Raw genomic sequence first — 22,851 nt, 5'->3', positions numbered from 1 at the left:
GTACCCCTTGTACCTGTCATGACTTTTATACTTATATTAACAAAATATTTAGTCGGATTGGAATTTATGTCGGATAAGAGATTTTAAATTAGAAAATTTAGTTATGAAACTTTTCTACAATTATAAAAATTTCTATTTAGAACTATTGTATTGTGAGAAACTGGTTAGATCAAAAAATAATTTTTTACATCGTGTTTCGTTTCTCGGAATTATAAAGTTTAATAACTAAATAATAAAACAACTTTTATCATTTCGAAAGGTTGAAAATAATTGCATAGTTAATTTTCTCATATTAAAAAGATTTAAAATGAAGAACCTTTTTATACTGTAAATTAATCAGTTTGTAATGGTGAAAAATATATAATCTAGTTTTGTTGTATTCAGATTAACATTTTGTAACTTTAATTAAAATATTAAAACTTTCCGAAAATTAGCGATTTTTAAATTTGTAATTTTTTTGGAGGTTTCTGCCATTTACAGGGAACGAGGAAATTTTTTTCAATTTTTGAGGGTAATGTCTTCGACTAGATACGATATTTGATCTTTTGACGTTTCGTTGAAAGAAATCGATGCAGTGAGAGCTGAAAAAAATTGGTAACAGAAACAAAAAAAAACATCATAGTAAAACCAATACCTTCTCAGCTTCGCATCGTAACTAAAAATATTAATTATTAATTAAAATATACATTTTAAAACAATGTTTTATATTTATTTCACATTCATTCATTCATGAAATAAATACAGAATTTTGATTTTTTTTAGTTTGTACTCAGGGGCGGACTAGGTATGTGGGGGCCCCTTATACATAAACAAGGAAATATATTTTTTTACTTATTAAATAACAATTATTATCATATTTGTGATACCAATGTATACCAAATTTGTGGGGGCCCTTGGGCTGCAGCCCTCCCCTAAATACGGCCCTGTTTGTACTGTTAACCAGTTAATCAATTATTAAAATCTACTTCAATTATGTTTTGAACGTTACTCTTTATTTTTTTTTCAATTATTTTTTATATAATGTGATTTAGATACATGCAATGAGTACAATTACACAAATTGCATACACATTGTATATGAATTATCGAGTTACATTAAAATGTATCCGGATGATTCGTATCTAATTTGACATAAAAGTAATTACAGTTATTAAATTCGGAATTCGTGTACTACGTGCGATATAATGTAAATGTTCTTATTTAAATTGATGACACGGCGAGACGACAATATACTGTAACACTGAACTGACCAAACCGGATATACTGTTATCCACCAAACTAGTCTTTCATTTTAATTTTTAAAATTTTCTATGATTGAAATCGAAAGAAAGTAGTATTTACTTAATCGGTAATTAATAAAAGAACTATTATACGTCAGCTTAGTAATACGTCAGATTGTAAACTATAACCTTGACTCAATGAGAGCCGGACAATACAATGATGAACATTTCAATTATTTAGGTGACTATGAAAAAATATAAGAAATTTAAATATTATTTTGGTACAAACAGTAAGATCTACAACATCTTAAAATCGATTTAAGAGCCGGTTAAACACGTTAATTTTCACTCTTAATTTAAGTACGGATTTGGGATATACATCACCTAAAAAATTCATTTGTGTGACAATATTCAAGTATTTCCCACTTCAAAGTATTTCTGTATTTTTTTCTATATAAAATTAACACAGTATCCATTGGTAAGCGAGGAATAAGAATATAGTAGAAGTTCATTTTGTTTGTCGTTGCTTCTTGAATATTTTCCAAACCCGGACTTAGATTTATAACGAATAAGTGGCCCTCATACAAATTATGTCACAGACATTTATTCTATTTGTTTAATATTCATGATGAATACACAGTGAATATTAAAATTTGCTTCATTGGGGTACTTTTAAAAAAAGCAAAAGTCGATTAGGAAATATTTTTTTTGTAATGTAATATTTTGCTTGTTATCTTGTATCTGTTAATGATAATCAATATCATATACATAGTATCACATATTGTCATCACTAATGTACATAATGAACCTGATTTTTTGCCGAATTACTTTGTTTTTGATCGATTAAAAAGCTATTTACTTTCGACTATTTTACAAATTATTAAATAACACTATAGAGTTATAATTAAAATATTGTACAATTAATATTTATTGTTCTAATAATCGACATTTATTGCCGATGAAATACAAAGCCATTAATTATATTTGTATACAGACTATTATTACTTTTGAGAAAGGCGAAAGCAGTATAATATGCATGTGGTGTAAAACTCAGTCGGAAGTCAGCACTATGTTTCCACAGTTAATTGAGATATTAAGTCCCAACCGGACTTATATTCTCTTTCTAATAACATTATATTGTTTACCACAATATATTGATAGTAAGGGTAATATTTAAAAATTTAGTTCTTTTATTTTCGATCAAGAACATCGATGATAGAAAAGATAATTATTGTATTAAAGGGAGAAACCACGGTGATGTTATCAAGATGTAAAACTAAGAAGGCTTAGTCCTTAAAACATTTAGAAAATTATGTTTCTTGTTTTATAAAAATATTTATTAGAATGAATGAAATTACAATTAACTCCCTCAAACATTTTATTCTAGTTGTTCCCATAGTGTCCTCATGGATTTTCAACATCCTATATTTTATAAAATATCTATGAAAAAAACATTAGTATATCTACGTTACTATAAATATTGAGCTCTCTCCCCTTTGAAAGATTGTCTTAATACACTCTAGTTGAAGAAGAAGCACTGAAGATATAGACATAAACTGGTGGGAGGCTTGAAATAACTCAGCCTCTCCCAAATATTTGAAAAAATATATAGAGCTAATTATCCTAAAATAAACGTTAAAGATAAATATATATGTTTAAAGGGTAGAAAAAACTGAGAGAATTCTAATAATAGGATTAATCATAATACCGGTTACTCCACATTTTTTTTAAGATAAACATTGGATAAGACACTAATTGCATTTAAGGTATCATTATGTTTTAATTAAAACATGATGACTAGTAGTCATATAATGATTTTTTCTTACCAAAACCAAGTTTTCATATTTCTGTTCACGGTCACTATGAACGAATTTTAACTTAAATTTTAGATAAAAATTTCTATAACATTTTCCTCTTAACTTTTTAGGAAATTTTTGAACAATATATAAATGCTTTATTTTCAAGGGATTTCAAAATATTTAAATAAAAACTATAAAACGATTAATTTATTTATGTAATTGTATCACACTGAATTTAAATACCTATACATTTCAATAGTTTTAATATGGCCAGTATTATCCTTATGTCATGGTAATACCGATTTAATTTTTTAATCAAGTTGTTTCAAAATATTACAAATAATATTCAAATTAAACATTTGAGTTACATCAAATATCGCTTAGGTAGTCGGTCCTCCTTCCCGTCACCACTATATTAAGCCAAAAACACTATCATTAGCCCTTAAAGTTTATATAGCGACACCTAATCAAACAAATTTCATATACTTAATGACAGTATTTTTTGTTATTTATGTAGAGTTAAATTTCGTTGTATGAAATGGCCGAAAAATGCCCATACGCCACTATGATATTTTTTATATACACGTTAATTATTCTACACAGAAACAGGGTTGTTAAAAAACCCGTTAAAAAAAATCTGTTTAAAACAATAGAAATCAGTTTAAAATTTTTATAATGTCTCGCGAGACCAATGTAAATGTTGAAATTTTTGGTGTTTTAGACACGTTTAAAACGATAAAACCCTACGCACGTGTAGTGTAATTTTGAGAAAGCATCGAAAATTCTTTCAAAAATATAAGATTTTTATCACTATTTATAAAAATTGTCCAATACATGTATGCATTAAATACTTCTATTACATGTATGTGAACATTTGGACATTTGTTTTAATAGTGTATAGAATATTTAAGTGGGATTTTACAAAGTATGTTGAATTAAAATAAATTAATTTTAAAACTATTCGTGAAGTTACGTCTGTAGTTTTATACTCTTTACCGTTTAGAAAATTACCACTACTACTAGCAGCTGTTTTATTTTAAGTAGCTCCAGGTAGCTCATGTTCTACCTACACATCTCTAGAAGATACACGCGGCATGAAGGCCGGCACACATTCTGACCGGCTGGTATAGACGTGCGCTTCACACTGCCTCAGTGACCGCCACACGCGAACGCACGTACATAGTTATTACACTCAAGATACTCTTTTATTATTATTATTATTAATGCTTTTATTATCGTCCGAGCGCTTTTTTTATCAATAAAAAACGTTGTTTCAATAGCCGCGCACGGACATTGGATTTTTGGGTCATCAGACTTTGAAGACAATTGTGGCATCTACTGTTTGTCGGTCTTCATGGATATTACATTAAACGTCTAAAATCGTCATTCATACAATCACATACTGAAATATAATTTATTGTTGTTGTTGTTGTTGTTGTTATTAGTATTCTATAACAGGCGTGTGCCCACATTGACGTTGAATCACAATTACTCAAACAGAAATCATGTAGTGGTGCTGTTACTCTTAATATGACCGATGCCAAAAACTTTCGTGACAGTCATTACGGAAAACGTCGGCACACAAGTCTTCTACGGTCATATAAGTGACAAAGACATTTTTAACTAAAAAATGATAAATTGTGTTTTTTATGCGCGTTATGAGTTTTGTTTGTCGGTCTCTTAATATAAACTGTTACGGATTTTTCGGAAAATCTTCGCCCATTAGTTGAAAAGGACGAAACTCGAAAAATAGTACGATGAGCTATCGGTGGTTGATACAAATTTCCACCCTTTTGGTTGTGCTGTTAGCTTTAACAGCATCGCACTGCGAAGCTAATCTACAAGCAAAGTCATATAGCAGTTCACGGCAGTTATTACATGATATCCGACGATTTATCAGAGATAACGGAATAGCTGACTTAGATGTTTATGATGATAGCAATAACATCCCTAGTTTATCTCCAGGTACTGAGTTTTACTACTAAATCATTAACTAACATTGATATACTTTATTTTTATTAACAGTTAAGTTTGTAAAAATTATTATTTCTTATTCTGAGAAGTTTTTCAAACAAAGTTTATCTTTATTTTTAAGATACTATTTGGACAGAATGTATTAATAAGCTAATTAATTGATCAATAATAAATTATTTCAATACGTATATCTGAAAAATATATAAAATATAAATATTTAATGTAAAAAAAAATGTTTAAATGTAAAAAGTTGTAAATTTTCTGTTTGTGTTAAAATTAATAAACTTTTATAGTACATTTTTATAAATCCAAAAAAATAATACAATCGATACATTGCTTTTTAGAAAGTCTACCGTAAATAATGATATTTATTTAAGTATAGGTAATTTATTGTATTTCATTCATATTTTGTTTAATATACTTTGAGAATTCTTGAAATTTAATTCCATCAATAATTAACCACTCATCGTTTCCGTTTAAACTATGATATTTTTAATATACATCACAAAAACAATGGTGTTCTCTTTTCACATAGAAGCCTCCATTGAGCTTCTATTGTTGTATCCAACGATGATTATTAAAATGTTATTACTTTTATAATATTCTTTACTATTTCTATTAGAACTCCGCACTGCACACAAAATCTCACAGTCTCCCACTTAACCAAATATAGAACAATGTAGGATATTGACACAATATTAAAATACCAATTACTTATCCTGCAATGTATTATTTTTGTCATCCATCAACAGTTAAAAAAGCTCTCTAATTATGATAGTGTCAAGATGAAAGATAAACTATTGTAGTCTATTTTTAGTGTTTAAAATTATTGATTTCATAAAGAAATTCATATGATGTAGCTATGTTAAAATATATTTATATTTTTCTTTGACAATCGTGACCAAGAGTGGGCGTCTCTATCGAATACTTATTTTATTTTCTTATTCACAGTACATAATTTTCAAAACTAGGGCATGTTATACATACTGCATAAATATCCCAAAAATATTTTTCAAAACAAAATTTTAATTCATATTCAAAAACTTTTATTTGTTAATAGAAAGATTATTATTTTCAGTTCTATAAGTAGTTGCTATCTTAATTCATTTTATTTTCACCTTTAATCAATTATGCACAATTTATATGCTATTATACTTATTCTTAAATCGTCCTAAATCTTCCAGAACCGGTCAGCTCTAACGCGTTATAACTGATATAACTTACAATGTTATATGAAAATTATATGTAATTGGCATAAATATATTTTAATATGATTAGTTCGAGTTCTATTGTGGCTATTAATTCATTACCTTATCTAATATTATTTAACCGTTTTTTAAAGCGATCCGTTGATTGTATCCGTTATTTCTATGCGTTATTTACGATAGACTAAGAATGACGAATCTCATTGGAATTTAGTATTTTTAATAATTTCAAAATTTAGCATAATAATATTCAAAAATATATACACATATCATGGACAGTAAAATATAAAAATATATAATTAAACAATAAATACCAGAAATTAATATCTGTATGATTTCAAAAAACATGTTGAAATGTTGCTTTAATTTTTAATCTAATAATTAAATCTTTTTCATCTATTTTTTATAATATATCATGACTCATATAGCTTTCAATAATCACAATTTAAAGTTTACTTGTCATTTATCTCCGCGGAATAAAATATTCACTATTAAATAAGAAAAATATATCAGTTTTACTTGAAATCTCGTAAAACATAGTGCAACTGTTAAAAAAAATTTTTTTATTATTTTATGAAATTGTGTCATACATTTTTTGCTATGGAGTCTAATTGTCTTAGATCTGACACAATTGTGAAAAAATTAACAGTATTCAACAGGAAAAAAATTATGGAGCTACCGGAGCATCCTTTAAAGAAATGTTTGTATTGAATGGTTAATTTTTGCAAATTTTTGTATTTTAGCCAAAAAACTAGTATTTAAAATTTATGCAATTTTGAAGATTATTCATGATATCTATTGTCTAAATTTAAATTATACCGAATTAAAAGTTAGTACATCTTAATAATATTAGTTAATAAGTTATGAGAATTATAAAATAGTTAAGTTGTGTCTCGGAATTATTCTTCAAAACAGAACGTAAAATGATAAAAAAATAAACCAATTGTGTGTTTAATTTATGTTTTACCAAGTTTTTGCAAACAACTCCGTTAATTTAAAATTTTGAAAGTTAGGAAACCGCGTAGAATAGATCCGGATTCTAAAAAAGGACGACGTAAAATTTCATTCTTACTAGTTGTTTACTGGTCACTTGATGAGCTAATAAAATGAAAAAATAATTATTATAAAGCATTGTAATGTTTATGATTAATACGTGCACGATGTACTAGAACTTAGTACAGTAGCACATAATATTATGTGCAAATGGGAATCTGGGACATCTGAGTTAGTGCCTTATTTTAACTACATATACTATCTAAAAAAAAATCAGTCTCATTTCGAAATTTTCTAGTTTACTGTTATTATTAACTTTTCATTTAATTATTTAAATAATGTTGTTAGATTGATTATTCATTAATAGTTACACACGTCGCTAAATAATCAATATAATTTTAATCAGAAGATAATTTATGATTTAAATACAATATAATATATTAAAAAAATATTAGCAGTTAACGTTATTATTAATCATTATAACCTACTAATTAAAGATAATAATGTTATAATAATTACAAAATATAATAAATATATGTTTAACTAGTTAGTAAACAAAAGTAAATGTTGAATGTTAATAATAAAATAACATAATATGTTCTAAAAAGGGTCTAATAATTATATTACACCCGTTTATTTCAGTAATCTAATAATTTTATTGAAAATATGACTGGTATAATTTATAATAATATGTTGTATACTTTAAAATATACTTTATGAATTATATCTGTTTCATTTTAGTTTTTAGGATAGGATTTACTTAATAATTATGCGAAATCTACTATATAATCCGTATGTTTATTGTTAGACTATGATAAATAGTAATTTTATATTTTGCATTGCCATTTTCATACATTCAGATTAATCTCAATTTATATTTTATAACTGTTTATTAATTAAATATCTAAAATCAAAGCCATGCTAAATGATCTAATTTTTTTTGGTTTAGAATTCGTGTTTATTATATAGTAGGTGAGAATTTCAACCAATGCAAAGTATAAACGGTGTGAAAAAGTATTTATTTATGTGCATTCACTTAGAAAAATAATTACATGTGGTTATTTTTTAGTTTAATTTATATAGTAAATTAATAACAACATAAAAATAAAACTAGAGTTATGTATTAATAATATAAATTTAATTATATTTGAATTTATTGAAGTATTTTTAAATAACTAAAAATATAACCAGATTAAGTTTTCTTTTTATAACGTTCAGATGTATTAATTTATTGAAATATTCATTATAAAAAGCAATAATAAAAGTTTTTAGCGAAGTTGTGAAATTATTGTATTAACCTAATGTTTGTCTCTATCTATCCAGAAAATACAAAGCTCTCAATGGACTGATTTTGCTGACATATTCAAGGTGATTCGTTTATTGTACACTAACTCAATTACTTATAAAATAAAAGTAATTTCGGAAATATTTGTTTAGTTTTTTTTAGTAACATATACTTTTTAATTTATCAATTACTAATTATTTTTCCGGTTCATCTCTCATATCTCATAGAGGTTTTAGCTTTATTTTTAAACAATAACATGCATATATGGATGTTGCTAGTTAGTAACTAGTTATAAGCTAGTTAAATATATTTAACTAGCTTATAAAATCCAAAATAATCCTATTAAAAAATAACGGATCGATAGAAAATTTTGAATTACTATTTGGAAGTTATTCATATTATTAGATCTAGGCGGAACAAGAAGTATGACCGAGAAATAACTATTGTTAAAGATTGCACCTTCCTTGTTTCGCCAGCAGTCTATATTATTAAATGCTAATAAATACCGTAGTACTGGTCCAAACAAAAGTTGTTATTAACCAATAATTTTCTGAATTTATTCCTATAGATCATTTCCTATTAAATAATCTATTTAAATACGCATGTTTCCATTTAAAAATCTGATACCTCCATAAGATATAAGTTATGGACCGAAAAGTACTTAATAATTGATAAATCCAGGAATATACGTAACTATAATAAATCCAAAAAATATTTTTATTTTGTAAGTAATTAAGTGGGTTATGATAAATGGATTACTCTGTACACGAAAAAGAATTCAAATGACAATTTTATTAACAGACAATTTTATATAGTTGAACTTATCGTCTTCAAATATTGAAATATCCTCTCATTTTAGAAATTTAGAAAGATATCTCATAATTGGCTTATTAATATTTTAAACTTGATATTTTTTCTACGTTTTACACTCGTAATTAGTTTTTTTTTAACTCGAACATAAACAGTATTTTTATTAGTTTTACTAAAGTAATACAGCTATCTTTTAATATACTTTTTATAAAAATCTAATTGTAAACCGAGGTACAAAAATGATTTGAACAACACCACCAATATATTCCAAACATTTTTTTCATATCGATTTTTGAAAATATTCCGTAACATCTACATTTTTTAAATATATATCAAATTAAATCTTTTTATATATATTACAATATTGAAAAGTATATTCTATTGTGACAACTTATTATCGATAAGTAATAAACCCTTAAAATAAAAAATTTGTAATATTATTTTTAAATATTTACCGATTGTTTTTCTTTTTTTATATCTTTTTTTATGCACTATCACATTGGAGTATTTTTCGATAGTAATGTTAATCACTGTCAGATATTCATCTATACCAGGAACTACTACACCTGATCTCCATTTGCTGGGCCCCCGACTTTACAAAGTTCTTTTTAATGTCATATGTTAATATTTTCTTTAAATCTTTAGCCATATAGCATTTAATTACAAAAAATGTATTTTATTTATTAGGAACTACCTAATTAAAGCTAAAAAAAAATTTTACTTGCATTATTGTTGCTCTCAGCTTTTCTATCGTTTGCAATATATATTCTTTTATAGTTGTAATGTATACAATACGACGATTTAGAAAATTATTTTTTAAATATAATTATGCATTATCTTTTACATAAAAAAAAAATGTTTATAAGTTGTCTTTTTCTTTTCCGCAGACAATTCCGATACTAGAACATTTGGCCTTGGTGTGGCCCGTCGTCGAATGCAGTTTGCTATGATGTTACCAATAGTATACAAATTAGGAGTTATCACAACTCTATTAACCGTATTAACAGTTCTCAGTGTGAAAGGTGTAACTATTGGGCTGATACTGCTAATGTTTGCTATTATTAGCGCAGTATCCAAATCTAAGTACCATCATTTAAGTCCGCCTGCTTCGTTCCATCACTGGTCTGCGGACGTTGACCCTTTTGATCGCAGTGATCAACAATTGAGTCAATACAAACAAGACAAAAATATCCACGTTCACGTCCATGCCGCTGTACCGTCTTTTCCGACAGCAAACGCTTTTTCTCCAATCAAAGGTTCTGGGGAGATAATCAGAGACTCAGCCGAAATTACTGGAGGCGGTGGTATACCTTCTACGGGATCCAACGGAGCATTACCGTATTCTTGGAATAGGAGCGTTGGAAGCGGTTCTAACGAGCAATTGGATTTCTACTATGGAAACTCAATCGGACCTAATTACAATAGTAATAACAACAGATTCAATATAGAACAACCAACTACTTCTAGTTACTACAACAGATGGATAGGTTAGATTAACTGTAGATACCGCACACTATTATGTACTGTCTAAAATGACCTAGTAATTTTACACTATATTTGTTTACCTTAGACACTTAAAAAATATAAGGTGTTCCTATAAAAAATTGTCAAAATACATATAAGTGTTTTTAAACATATATCAGTCTTGAATATTTCGCAAATATCTTAAAATTATTGAGATGTATGAAAATATTGAAACAATAACAAAATTATTGTAAAAGTTTGGTTTTTACTTTAATTGTAGACTATATTTTTTAAACAGAATTTTTATATGTGTCTTATTTAAATAATATCACAATTAAATTATCTATTATATTATTCAATTATAAATTTTTGGAATTTTATCGTCCTACTTTTATTTTTATAATTTAATTGAAGTAAAATTGTTTATTAATCAAAAAATAGCTTTTACCTTAATAGAAAAAAATTGATAATATGACAATGATTAGTTCAATAGATAATTTATATTACTATAATTCCTTGTAGTAATAAATATGTCCTCTAGGAGTGTTCCTGATTTTTTTTTGTAAATATTTTTTTTCTTTTTATTTAAATTCGTATTTGTACTTAATAATACAGAATGTTCAGTAGGTAATAAAACTGGTCAATTGTTACAAACAATGAGAACAACTACTTAAAATGAACTAAATATTTACTTAATTTCACCCCGAATGGAAGTAAAAAAAAAGGTTGATTACAACAGGTCAAAAAAATTGTCTAGAATTTTACAATTTACCTATTATTATTCACATATACAGGGTGTTCAGTAAATAAGGAAAAGTGCTTCTACGGTTCTCATTGTTTATAATAATTGATCTGTTTCCTTACTTACTGAACACTCTGTAAATTTACCTTTTATAATCATGTAAAGGGTGTTTTAACTAAGCATTATTTTTAGTAACATATTTATCTAGTTACATTATTTATTTTTATTTCATTTTATATTAATGTAATTTTATAAAACTTACCCTCTAATTTTGTATTTAATGTTGATTCTGTCAAAGACGTATTTTAAAGAAATTTGTAAGAAATTTCTTCTTGGTTATCTTAAATTGATGAGCATGATAAATGATCAGCTGGTATGCAAGAGGGTGGATATATTGTTTTAAAATAAACTTACATTCTCAGTCTTATATGTATTTACATGTGGTTCATTTAAATATTTTAACAAATTATGAAAATTAAATACGATTTCTTTTTGTCAATTAAATTTTAATTACTATATTTTAAATATAGTTTAAAATTATAAGAAATAGCTCGAAGGAATGGTTGTATGAATTATTAATTTTTTATTATGATTAATCCTACATCATATATTTATTATTTTAGATATAAATTGTTTAGGCATAAGAATTTTTCAAATTACAAATAAAAAGTGAAATTCATTGTAATTTGATGATCGATTTATGATAATAAATTATATTTATTTTATCGATAATAAATTATAATAATGATTATAATGATTACATGAATTATTCATATAGTACATATAGTACGTATTTTTTTAATTGTTTTCAAAATAAATTTTTTTGATGTACATTTAAATAACTAAAAATGTATATTTTTTTAGACACCCCTTCAAATAAAATTCTGGTTATATATCCCAAAAATTGGTAATTGTAGAAAAACCCAATCGGTCATAATATTTTAAAACATCAGATTCGACCATTCAGCTATATGAATTTAAAATGTACAGATCGACATGAAATCTTTATAGGTAATACTCTAGACAATAACCTTTCTTTAAAAATAATTTTGAAAATCTGATTGATAACGTAATTGAATTTTAAATATTGCTATCGATAATTTAAAAAAAAAATTTTCTTTTAAAATATATTGAATTAAAGTATATGCAATTTGATTTAAGTTTCAATAAGTTTCATTGATTTGCCTTCTATAATTCTTCTGTTTTCTATTAAAAATAAATAAAAAATTATATAATTTATAAGTGTAGAAATGCTAAACGCCGACAATCTGCTGAGTTACCAGTTCACATGATACACTGAATTAGGACATCAATTTTTAAAAAATTAAACACAAAAAAAATTTCCGTATAGTCTGTTTATGGTACTATAGTTGAAGCATTTACGTTAGATTAGTATTTAAGAGTGATTAAAATCGCTGTCGAAAAAGCTTCAATACATTATCCATAACAATAAAAAAAATTTATTCATATTTACCAAAAATTGTACAATTTTTTAATTGAAGAGATTTGTTTCTCATAAAAGACTCTGAATTATCAACATTTTTTTAAAATACTGATTTTTCCACACCTCTGACTACTCCTAACCTCTTAAATCTTCAACTTAATTTTTACGAGTTCAAAAATATCATTGACTTGCCCAGCTATTTTGACAGACTTTTTATAAAATTTTTTATAAAAATTTTACAAATGAAAAATAAAATTTCAGTTACGTCGAAATACTTTAAGTTAATGATCTAATAGCAAATTATAATTTACACTTATTAATTACTTCATAATCGAAAAAAAATTATTCGTCATCATCATCTCTTTAGTCATTGTCCCAACTATTTGGGGTCGACTCTATCTTACGATTTGACAGTATTAATTTAGGAGAGATCATTGTGATTTTTTATATGTAGTTTTTTAAGTGTAATTAAAAAAAAATACTCTTACTAAAAGACTATACAATAGTTTAATAAATACAATTACACATTTTTACTAAAAATATAAGTACATTATAGTAGTATAAATTTTGAATTGTTTATCCTACAAGAGAGCTGTTGAATTATTGTAAAGTTTTTGACTTATTATCATCCAAAATTCACCTTCTCTTGTACCAGTTGTTTATCATAGCACCAAATTCAAGTCCACCATTGAATCCATAATATTGTGACATCAACGAAGAATCCTTAAAATACATTTATATTTAAACAATTTTTGTAATTTATTATCTGTATAATCATGGAAAGATTTTTAGAAAAACGATTTATAATTCTTTTGTAAAATACTATCAAATAAACAAAAAACGGATATTTGAAAGTATATTAAAGTATTATGTATGAATAATAACCTGTGATTTATTTAATTCTATTAATAGTGTTGAAGTCATTTTAATTATTAGTAATTACATATAGAACCATTTTATTATTCTATACAATTATCTATAAAATAATAAATATGATAATATAGCAAATCAAACAATTCTTTATTTAGTTTTTAAAATTTTACTACAATTTACTTTCTATAATTGATAATGCTAAAACGAGAGTAATAAATGGTAGATTGTTTATATTAAATTTTGGAATGTTTTAATCACAGGTTTTATATATTTTACTAACATGATATACAGGTGTCCCATCGTGATCTACTAATTTTAATATTAGTTTATATTGGTAAATAAATAAATTATGGTAGGACAATCTCTATAATATAAACGAAATTATTAATAAAATAGTTCTGATTCAGTTTAGCAAGTAAAATTAATTATTTGAAAGCATCTTAATAATCAAGTCTTATAAGTTCATGTAAATATCACTTTTGATAGAGCCGTCTTTAAGAAATTTCAATGCGAATAAAAAATTTATAGCAAGGCAAAATAACGCGAAATAAAAATTAAGTTTATATCTTAAACTACCTGAATTCCCTATTGATGTACAAGTTGGATTCAAAACTAAGCAATATATTTATTTTGTTTAGCATTAAATTCCCAACTAAAAAAATACTCATATGAATATAATTGCTTTCAGAATTTGCTTACTCTAACTAAATGTATTAATGTATAAACTTACGAGCCCAGTTAATAATCAATAAAAATATGAATTTCATGAAAAAATTATATTGGAGGCAGAATGACTATATATTTTTATATGTAAAATTTTTCATGTTAAAAAAATTCAAAGAATTATCAGGACCAGTATTAAGGAGGGATCGAATCACATTCTTTTCTACAGCATAGATTAGAGAAAATATTTTTTCTATACAATTTTAATAGTTAAATATGAAAAAAATATTTGATAGGAAGAATAAAATATTGTAGGTCACTACCAGGTCAATACTCTTATATTGTTGTCTTTAGAATCCATAATTTAGTACTGAACATTATATACTATAAGATTTCACAAAAAAAGTAATCATTTACGAAAAATTATTTATTTTAAATCCTGAATATTTGTGTATTCTAGATCTACGAAGTTATAACTTACATGTTTTAAGGGTAGAAAAAAATGACCCGCTCTAGTTTCATGATAGCTGAAAGTACATCAAATAAACGTAATTATTAGTTCAAACTTATAGCAGAAGAAAATTATTAAAAATTATTATTAATTTTTAAGTGATAGATTTAATAAATATGTAGTTTATCTTTTATAAACCATAATAGGTACGCCTTTTATAATAAAACGCGTTTTTATAATGTAATATTTTGTATATTAATTATTACTTCCTATAAAATCCACAAAAATGTTCAATTTTATATAATTTATTCTAAACCCAATCACAACAATATCAATCATAGCTAGGTGATTAGAAACTTACCTGAGGGTTTTTTCCTCTTAAAACGTCACCACCAACAGCACGTAATGACAAATTACGCAAAAAATTGACTACGACTAAAATCATAGCCAATTTACCAACCAGCATTGCTTTCATTGCCATCATTTTCAAGTTCATTATCATCATGGGCAAAGTCATGATTTGTATGACGACTGGTATCAACAACAACGGCAGAAGCTTATCTTTATATGTTTGCTTCTTTTTATGTTTTCCTTTAGTCATTTTTTGTGGTTTTTTTTTCTTTTGCTTATTGTGTTGATGTTGTCTAATATTTAATTCGGTAGCTATTTAAACAGATAATTAAAATTATTATTGATTTTCAATTTGCAATTATGCCTAAATATTTATCAAGATAAACATCAATACCTATTAAATTATATTTTATATACCTTCTATAGTCGGTTGTCTTGGCAAAATTGAATTTTTTATTTGAACTGGCACAAGCGATGTTTTTGTATTATCCGCTTGAGCAGTAACTGTTGACAAATCATGTCTCTCTTGATCTTCTACATTTTTTGAGCTATCAATTTCTTCTCCTGGTAATTTTATTTTTAATGTATCATTACTTGTTGACACATGTGAATTTTCTATATGCTCAATGGTTACAGATATAGAAAGATTAACCGCATTTAATGTCATTAAGAAACACAAGACTTTATTCATATATTTTACGTGGTTCATTTTGAAAAATTAATAGTATTTTTTTTTAATTTCTTTAAATTAAAAACACTTTATAATTATTAAGAAGTATTAATTGTTTTACTCATCAATTAAAACAATTTAAGTGCATCATGGTAACTATGAAAAATGATCAAAATTGGACTATCGACGTAGAGCAAATATGTAAAATAGAATAAAGAAATTTTTACTAAAAGAAAAAGCATACCTACTATCCATCGCCATCCGCATGCGAGTGTATGAAGAAATGGTTGACCGTGATCACCACAAACGTGTGTGGATCCTTGACACGATTATAATATCAACGAAGAAATGTATAAAAAGTTTACTTTCACCAACGTTGCTCATCGGCGGCTTGTAGATATTGGAGATCGCGTGGCGGCTGTCAATTACAAAGTGGGTTATGAATGTTAATATATCAGATGACTCTGTGTGTGCGCATACCTGAGTAACTGGCGTCTATCATATTAGGGCTTTAAAAGATAGAAAACAATTATGATAGATTGTTACCGGATAAAAATATCAATATTCTTTCTAGCTATTTATGTGAGCTAAGGCAGCTAATACTGCACTACAAATAACTAGTAGAGACTCCTTGTTCACTCTGCGTACATAGTCTCTAACGATAAACCTCTGCTCCATTTTGTTGCAAGCAACAAACGCTGTTGTATTAATGCACAATGAACATTACTATCAAATTTACAATTTTACATTAATAATTTTTTTTTTTAGAAAAAATAATTTAATTATACATGAACTTACAAAAACAGAAAATGAGTAATTAAAGAAAGACCTTGTGATGTAATTTAGATATCATCAAAGGATTTACAAAGCCTGGGATATCTTACATTTTTTTTTATATCGCAAAAATAAGATAGAAACTATTGTTTGCTTGTAAATAGCGGGGATAACCATAGGCCTTAGACGCCAAAAATAGTATTTTACGTATCAAAACGCATACCTTCCATGCTTAAAAACATGCCTAGACAAAGTTTTTCAAAATTACCTCAAAGAAAAACCTATTATTCCTAACACAGGCGTATCCAGAAAGCTAAATAGGCTAAGTCCTCATTGGCCGTACTAAACTTACGTTTTAAATGAAAAATCAAAGGTTGCTAAAATTTGTTTTTGTTTTGGTATTAGCACCCTCCTAATTAAATTATCCTAATAACGTATTTTGTTACTCTATTATATTTACAAAATTTTTATTGAATATTCAACTACTCCTACAGCTATTTTAAGATCATGGGAATATCTAAGTAGTTAATTAACCAATCATTGTATTTTTAATTTCAGTTCTGAGATTACAATAAAAAATTATCCCTCGTTTTCTCAATTCCCATTTTATTTTATAATCAACGAAGTATACTAGGACCTGAATAGAATAACTGAATTAAACGAAAAAATATAATCGCGTCACAGTTTATTAAGTAATGTATAGTGAATTAGTGTATAATCCTAAGAAATGTATATTTTTTAGCTGGACATATCATAGTTCAGAGATAGGTATTATAAAATCCAAAATTTAGATTTTATAATTTGAATTTTTACAAAAAAAATTTTACATTTAACATAGTTAGAATTTCTTACTCTAATATAATAATATGAATGTGTAATTGAAAGATTAAACGCAATAGTAGCCTATGCAACAAAACAGTAAATGGGCGTTTTTATTTTTTATTATACAAAAATAGTAATATTAAAAAACAAAATTATATGTTGCTGATAAAATTTTTCATGATATATCATTAATTTCTTTCTTTTTTTTTTGCCATGAATTATTGATAAAGCTGTTAACGGTAAAAAAATAATAAAATATTATCTATTGATCATATTATTATTATATATGATATTTTATAATATAATATTTGTTTGTGTAGTATTTCGATAGAAAATTCTCCGTATTTGACTTAAAAAATTATTTTTTTGATCACTAATAAATTTTTAATTATTCTTGAAATTATCATCTGTGTAATTTAATAATTTTAATAATAAAATATAACATCTAAGAAATCAGTTTTTCAATTGTATTTATTATTTAAAACTATGAAAATTTGTTTTACTATAGTTTTTGAATAATTTAAAGTTAATGTTAGTATAATTTTTTTATATAATAGAATATTAAATATATTAATTTTTGTAGTAAATTAAATATTTAGTTTATCTAGTCTTACATTGATAATAGTGTTCTTGAATTAGTTAAATATTTTGAACCTAAATTGAAACATCTATGGTAATAGTTTTAAGAATTTTTCTTTGAAGTATGATCTCTGACTAATTTTTTAGCTATAAATCATAAATGAGTATTATAGCCACTGTATTTATATTATTTTTTTTTAAATAACGTCATAAAAATGGAATCCAAAGAAAAAAATTGCATATCCTGCAGAATTACCGGTGGCATAACATTTCTGATGGTAGCCATTTATTTTTTTAAAGGCTGCAAACATATAAAGCCAGTTTATTACATTGGTACACCAAGTATGTGAATAAAATTTAATGAAATCCATTCAGATTAATTATATTAAAATTGTATTGAAATAAATATATCTTAGTTACAATATAAAACTCTTAGTTCATTAATTATGATGTTGTGAAATTTACAGGTATGTTTTATTTAGCCATAGCAAGGAGTTTAAATTTACCTCCATTCAAATATTGAATATGTTCATAATAAACTCTATTCATTAGCTACACATTATTATGTATATACTTTAAACATTTTTTCAGTTTTTTATATTTTAAATTGTTTATAAAAACATAGTTTTAATTTTTTTTGTTAAAAATAAAAAAATGTTGACTTAAATAATTTTCTTTTTTTCTTTTATAAGTTATCCAAGAAAGAATAATTAAATTACTACTGTAAGTAAACTCATTTTTTGTTAAGGATATTAACAAATAATCATAGACTAAACTAGAGAGGCTAAAGGAGATGTAGCCATCCCAGGTGACAAATTATAAAATTATGTATTTGTTTACAAGGTAATTTTTTATCATCAACCCCTTAATTAATTAAAAAATAAAAATGACACTAATAATTTTCTTTCTTTTAATTACTTATTTTTCTCAATTATCAATCATGTTATGTTCAACACGTATACCTTATGAGAGTTTAAAATTTATTTTCTAAATGGAAATGTATTTATTTATGTTGCTTGTTAATCATTAGTTTTAAGTTATTTAAATATATTTAACTTACTATAGCTTGTCAAGCCTATCAATTAAAAATGATCCTATTATGAAAATGATGAGTCAATAACAACTTTTGAACCAGTATTTCAAAAGTAATAAACATGTTTATACTTAGCATGGAGAAGAAGTGTGGTTTTGAAATGTCTAGTGATAAAAATAGCATCACCCCAACTTCACCTCTAGCCATTATTTTAGATAGTAATAACTTCTAAAATACTAGTCAAAAAGTTGTTCTCTACCAATTATTTTCTTTGTTAATTATATATAAACTAGTTACATATTTATGTATTTTCAATACCATTAAGTATTGTAATAATTTTTATGATAATATATACTATTAAACATTTTATTCAAATTGAAATTTCTATCATACAGAAGTATATTTTTGAATTTTAAATCACGAAGTGTTATAATGGGTCGGCCTGGCTTATTGGATAGAAATATATGTTTTAGCGCAAGTGGCAGCGAGTTCGATTCTCAGGGTGCCAACAATATTTCTCTTGCGATTTTCTCATTGATAATGTCTGTTCTCTGGTGCAAGCTAGGCATAATACACGCTCTGTCCATAATTAGCCTAGCCAAGAACCATCTTTGACTTCATAACATGTAAAAGAGGGTTTGATCATGATCTAAGTTTAGCCTTATAAAAATTAAAAATATGCCCATGTTATAAATAATTTAAAAATTATAAAGGGAAACTAAAATAATTATCATTCAACAATTAGATTCCATTTAATGATCCACGTTAATTTCATACACATAGATCAAAACTATTTTTAAAGGCCTAAATAATAAAGTTGGTTTGTCCCCCATTTAATTGACAAAAAGGACTTATCTTTCATAATGTAATCAACCAAATGAAATGTTAAAGAATTAGTTAATCAAATAAATTAGTTGTCTTCTTAAAATTTTAATAATTTTTTTAACTCGAAAATAACATTTTTGAAAAATGGTTGTCATTGTTTAAATTTAGTCTCCAAAAATATGGTTTATAATTACGAATCATAGACTTCGTACATATCCGGTGCATGTTATCAACGTACTTATACTTGACAACGTTTTGTACTGCAGCGCTACGCTGCATACTAATTTTACCGGATTTAACTTCACTCTTGATACAATCGCCGTCAGCTTATCTGTCTCAAACCATTCTACTATCGTAATCAAATTATTTAGTAATCCTTCAGTAATGATTTGTAACTAAATCGTGAAATAATTGATTTATATCCTAAATTTGATAATTTGTCAGTTTGGTTTTGGTTTAAAACTCTATTTTTAATAGTGCGTGTTAGTAGATACATTCTTATAAAATCATGTAGTTTGCAGCCTTTATTTTAGTAAACAACCGTTGTAATTGTATTTAAAGTTACAAGATGAAGACAAATAATTTCTGTTTATTGGGATATATCTTTCTGAATCAACAGTATGTAAAAGATTATCATTTGGAATATGACGAAATACTTTAAGCTAGTATGAACAATATAAGTGATGGTTATAACTCCTGCATGATGTCCATTAATTTGGACAGCGGTTGCAAAGAACAACTTAAGACACAGTTTGTTACTAGAGAAGGAGTGTATAAGTTATTAACTTTGGCTACATACTCTCGCCCTAATCGCATTGGTTACAATGCTCAAACCAACACTTCTGTCCATGTATCATTTATTAATTACATAGACTCCAATGGGAATGATGACAGGATATGTTTTAATATTGGAAGAGAGTTATTTGTGTTTTATTACAAAGGAACCAAAAAGGTTGGTTAAAAAATTTTTAGTAGTCTTAAATTATGTTTTACTGAGTTATTCGAATGTTATATTATAGTTATAACTAGGAGTAGAATTGTAAGTATTAATAAAGTTTGTTTATGCCACTTTGATGTGTCCCAAGTTTGTGTAACTTTGTCATTACATTATATTGTAATGTAGGAATATTTTTTGATTTAAGAGTAATCTCTGTAACCCCCACACTATAACTTTAATAACAACATAATACTAAGTTCTTAATTAAATTAATAAAAATGTATAGTGGCTGATGGTGTATTTGGAATAACTAAACAAAATGTATAAATTTATATAAATCGGCACCCTAGCTATAACATTAAAGTTAAATAAATGTATCTTTTGTTTCTTTAAAATTTTTAATTATCGCCTAATTAGTTGATCTTATAGTTATTTAAACATTAATTTAAAAAAAATGTAATCTATTGTGAAATCTGATAATACTAATTTAATTATTATTTATAATATTGATGAAATTTTAAAAAAGGTTTATATTGTAAAATAATTTTTGTAATTTAGCCTACCATTTGAAAAGTAATAGATTTGATTGAAATATTATTATTAATATGAAAACTATTACTAAGAGGGACGGTATGGCCAATTCGGTAACGTGACAGTGCTTGACGAGCTCTGCTTTGGGTTTGAAACTCGGTCATGGGCAGCTTCATTTGTCAAACGATAGATCAATTCAGTAAGTGGAGTCGCCATCCCTCTCTCCGGCGACGGATTAACCACTTATCTCGAAGTGTCAATGGTTAAGAACCTCCTCCTTTGGAGTAGACCGTTATGACCCTATATGGGCTTAGAAAGCGTTAAAAACAATATGAAAACTATATTTTACTTAAATTTATTTTAAGTTAATATAACAGATAATGGCATTTATTACTGTGAAGATCAAAATTAAAGGAATGATTTCAACTAGTGTAGATCAATAAATTAAACAAATGATTAATAAGACAGTTTTTTTAAAAACATTGATAAAAGTTAAACTCTTTTTAATAATGCCATTAATATTTATTTATACTTTGAAAGCTATAAAAAATGTATATATTTATTTATTTTTAACTCTAATTTCTCACTTTAAGATTGTTAGTTTCAATATTATTGATAACAATCTAAGTCTAAAAGATTAATGATAAATGTTTATCAATGTAAGATAAGTAATCGTTAGGGCAAAAACTGTCTAATAAAAACAATAATTTAATTAGGTACTAAATTATTATAGTTTGATTAAATATCTTATATATATTGAAATTTATATAAAGTAATTTTTAATGTATAAATTTTGAGTATTATTGTCTTATGCATAAAATATAACTTATTATTATTTTTTCCTTAATAAATCTATTTGTTTTTTAATAGTGTCTCAAATTTAACTGACAACACTTAAAACTTTTAAAACAATTAACATTTTGTTGAATTTTTAAAAAATAATTTTTCCCTTACACAATGTCCAAGTTTAAATATAAAATTAAAATTTTTTTATTTCAAAATAGCCATTTTTAGTCCTTTTAGTACAATAAATTTTGATGGACCAATTAGAATTTTAAGACAAATTCTTATTGAGCTATAAGCATTTTAATGCATAGAAAGGGTAAGAAATGCAGGTAGATTATACATACAACAGTATGACTTGACTCATCCTCTCTAATAAATTTAATGGTATAATTATATAATGCTTTTTAAAATTTGTTAAAGACTTTAACCACAAATAAAAAATAATTAATAAATAAAATGGTTTTCAGTCTTCATCTCATATTTGATACTNCCCAGCACAGGGGGATCGCGGCACAGTTGTGACGTGGTATAGTTGGATCAAGTATAATGATATCTGACAGTGATTAAAATCACTATCAAAAATAAACGCTTCGATGCAAATCTTTAGATAGTGTTTAATTT

General features: G+C 25.6%; 3 protein-coding genes and 1 long non-coding RNA gene across 6 annotated transcripts in view; 3 read left to right on the top strand and 1 right to left on the bottom strand.

Moving 5' to 3' along the window:
* Positions 1–4,082: 4,082 nt before the first annotated feature.
* On the top strand, positions 4,083–11,096 carry LOC126899064 (uncharacterized). The gene is made up of 2 exons (XM_050673595.1): positions 4,083–4,983; positions 10,173–11,096. Exons 1-2 carry the CDS (start codon positions 4,776–4,778, stop codon positions 10,775–10,777), a joined length of 813 nt encoding a protein of 270 aa, XP_050529552.1. The 5' UTR covers positions 4,083–4,775; the 3' UTR covers positions 10,778–11,096.
* Positions 11,097–13,423: 2,327 nt separating this feature from the next.
* Positions 13,424–16,213, bottom strand: LOC126899065 (uncharacterized). 3 transcript variants are annotated; one of them, XM_050673598.1, is made up of 4 exons: positions 16,192–16,213; positions 15,691–15,837; positions 15,284–15,585; positions 13,424–13,658 (listed from the first exon to the last, which is right to left on the bottom strand). In XM_050673598.1, exons 1-4 carry the CDS (start codon positions 16,208–16,210, stop codon positions 13,572–13,574), a joined length of 555 nt encoding a protein of 184 aa, XP_050529555.1. In that variant the 5' UTR covers positions 16,211–16,213; the 3' UTR covers positions 13,424–13,571. The 3 variants fall into 3 exon arrangements, with proteins under 3 accessions (XP_050529555.1, XP_050529554.1, XP_050529553.1); XM_050673597.1 differs by lacking the exon at positions 16,192–16,213 and adding an exon at positions 14,953–14,998 and having other exon boundaries at positions 15,691–16,181; XM_050673596.1 differs by lacking the exon at positions 16,192–16,213 and having other exon boundaries at positions 15,691–16,181.
* A 1,741-nt stretch (positions 16,214–17,954) lies between these two features.
* LOC126899069 (uncharacterized) lies at positions 17,955–19,182 on the top strand. Its single transcript, XR_007702469.1, has 2 exons — positions 17,955–18,460; positions 18,586–19,182. It is a non-coding gene; the product is annotated as an uncharacterized LOC126899069 (long non-coding RNA).
* Positions 19,183–20,294: 1,112 nt separating this feature from the next.
* Positions 20,295–22,851, top strand: part of LOC126899060 (WD repeat-containing protein 20) — an 8,044-nt gene continuing 5,487 nt past the window's right edge. Inside the window, exon 1 of the mRNA XM_050673588.1 lies at positions 20,295–20,928. Coding sequence (XP_050529545.1) covers positions 20,644–20,928 — 285 coding nt within the window. The 5' untranslated portion in view covers positions 20,295–20,643. The remainder of the gene's footprint in view (positions 20,929–22,851) is intronic.

The sequence above is a fragment of the Daktulosphaira vitifoliae genome, unplaced genomic scaffold (genome assembly GCF_025091365.1).
Source record: "Daktulosphaira vitifoliae isolate Bord-2020 unplaced genomic scaffold, ASM2509136v1 Scaffold_2, whole genome shotgun sequence".
Taxonomy (NCBI): domain Eukaryota; kingdom Metazoa; phylum Arthropoda; class Insecta; order Hemiptera; family Phylloxeridae; genus Daktulosphaira; species Daktulosphaira vitifoliae.
The sequence above is the reverse complement of the archived record's forward strand: the minus strand, read 5'-3'. Positions and strand labels throughout refer to the sequence as shown.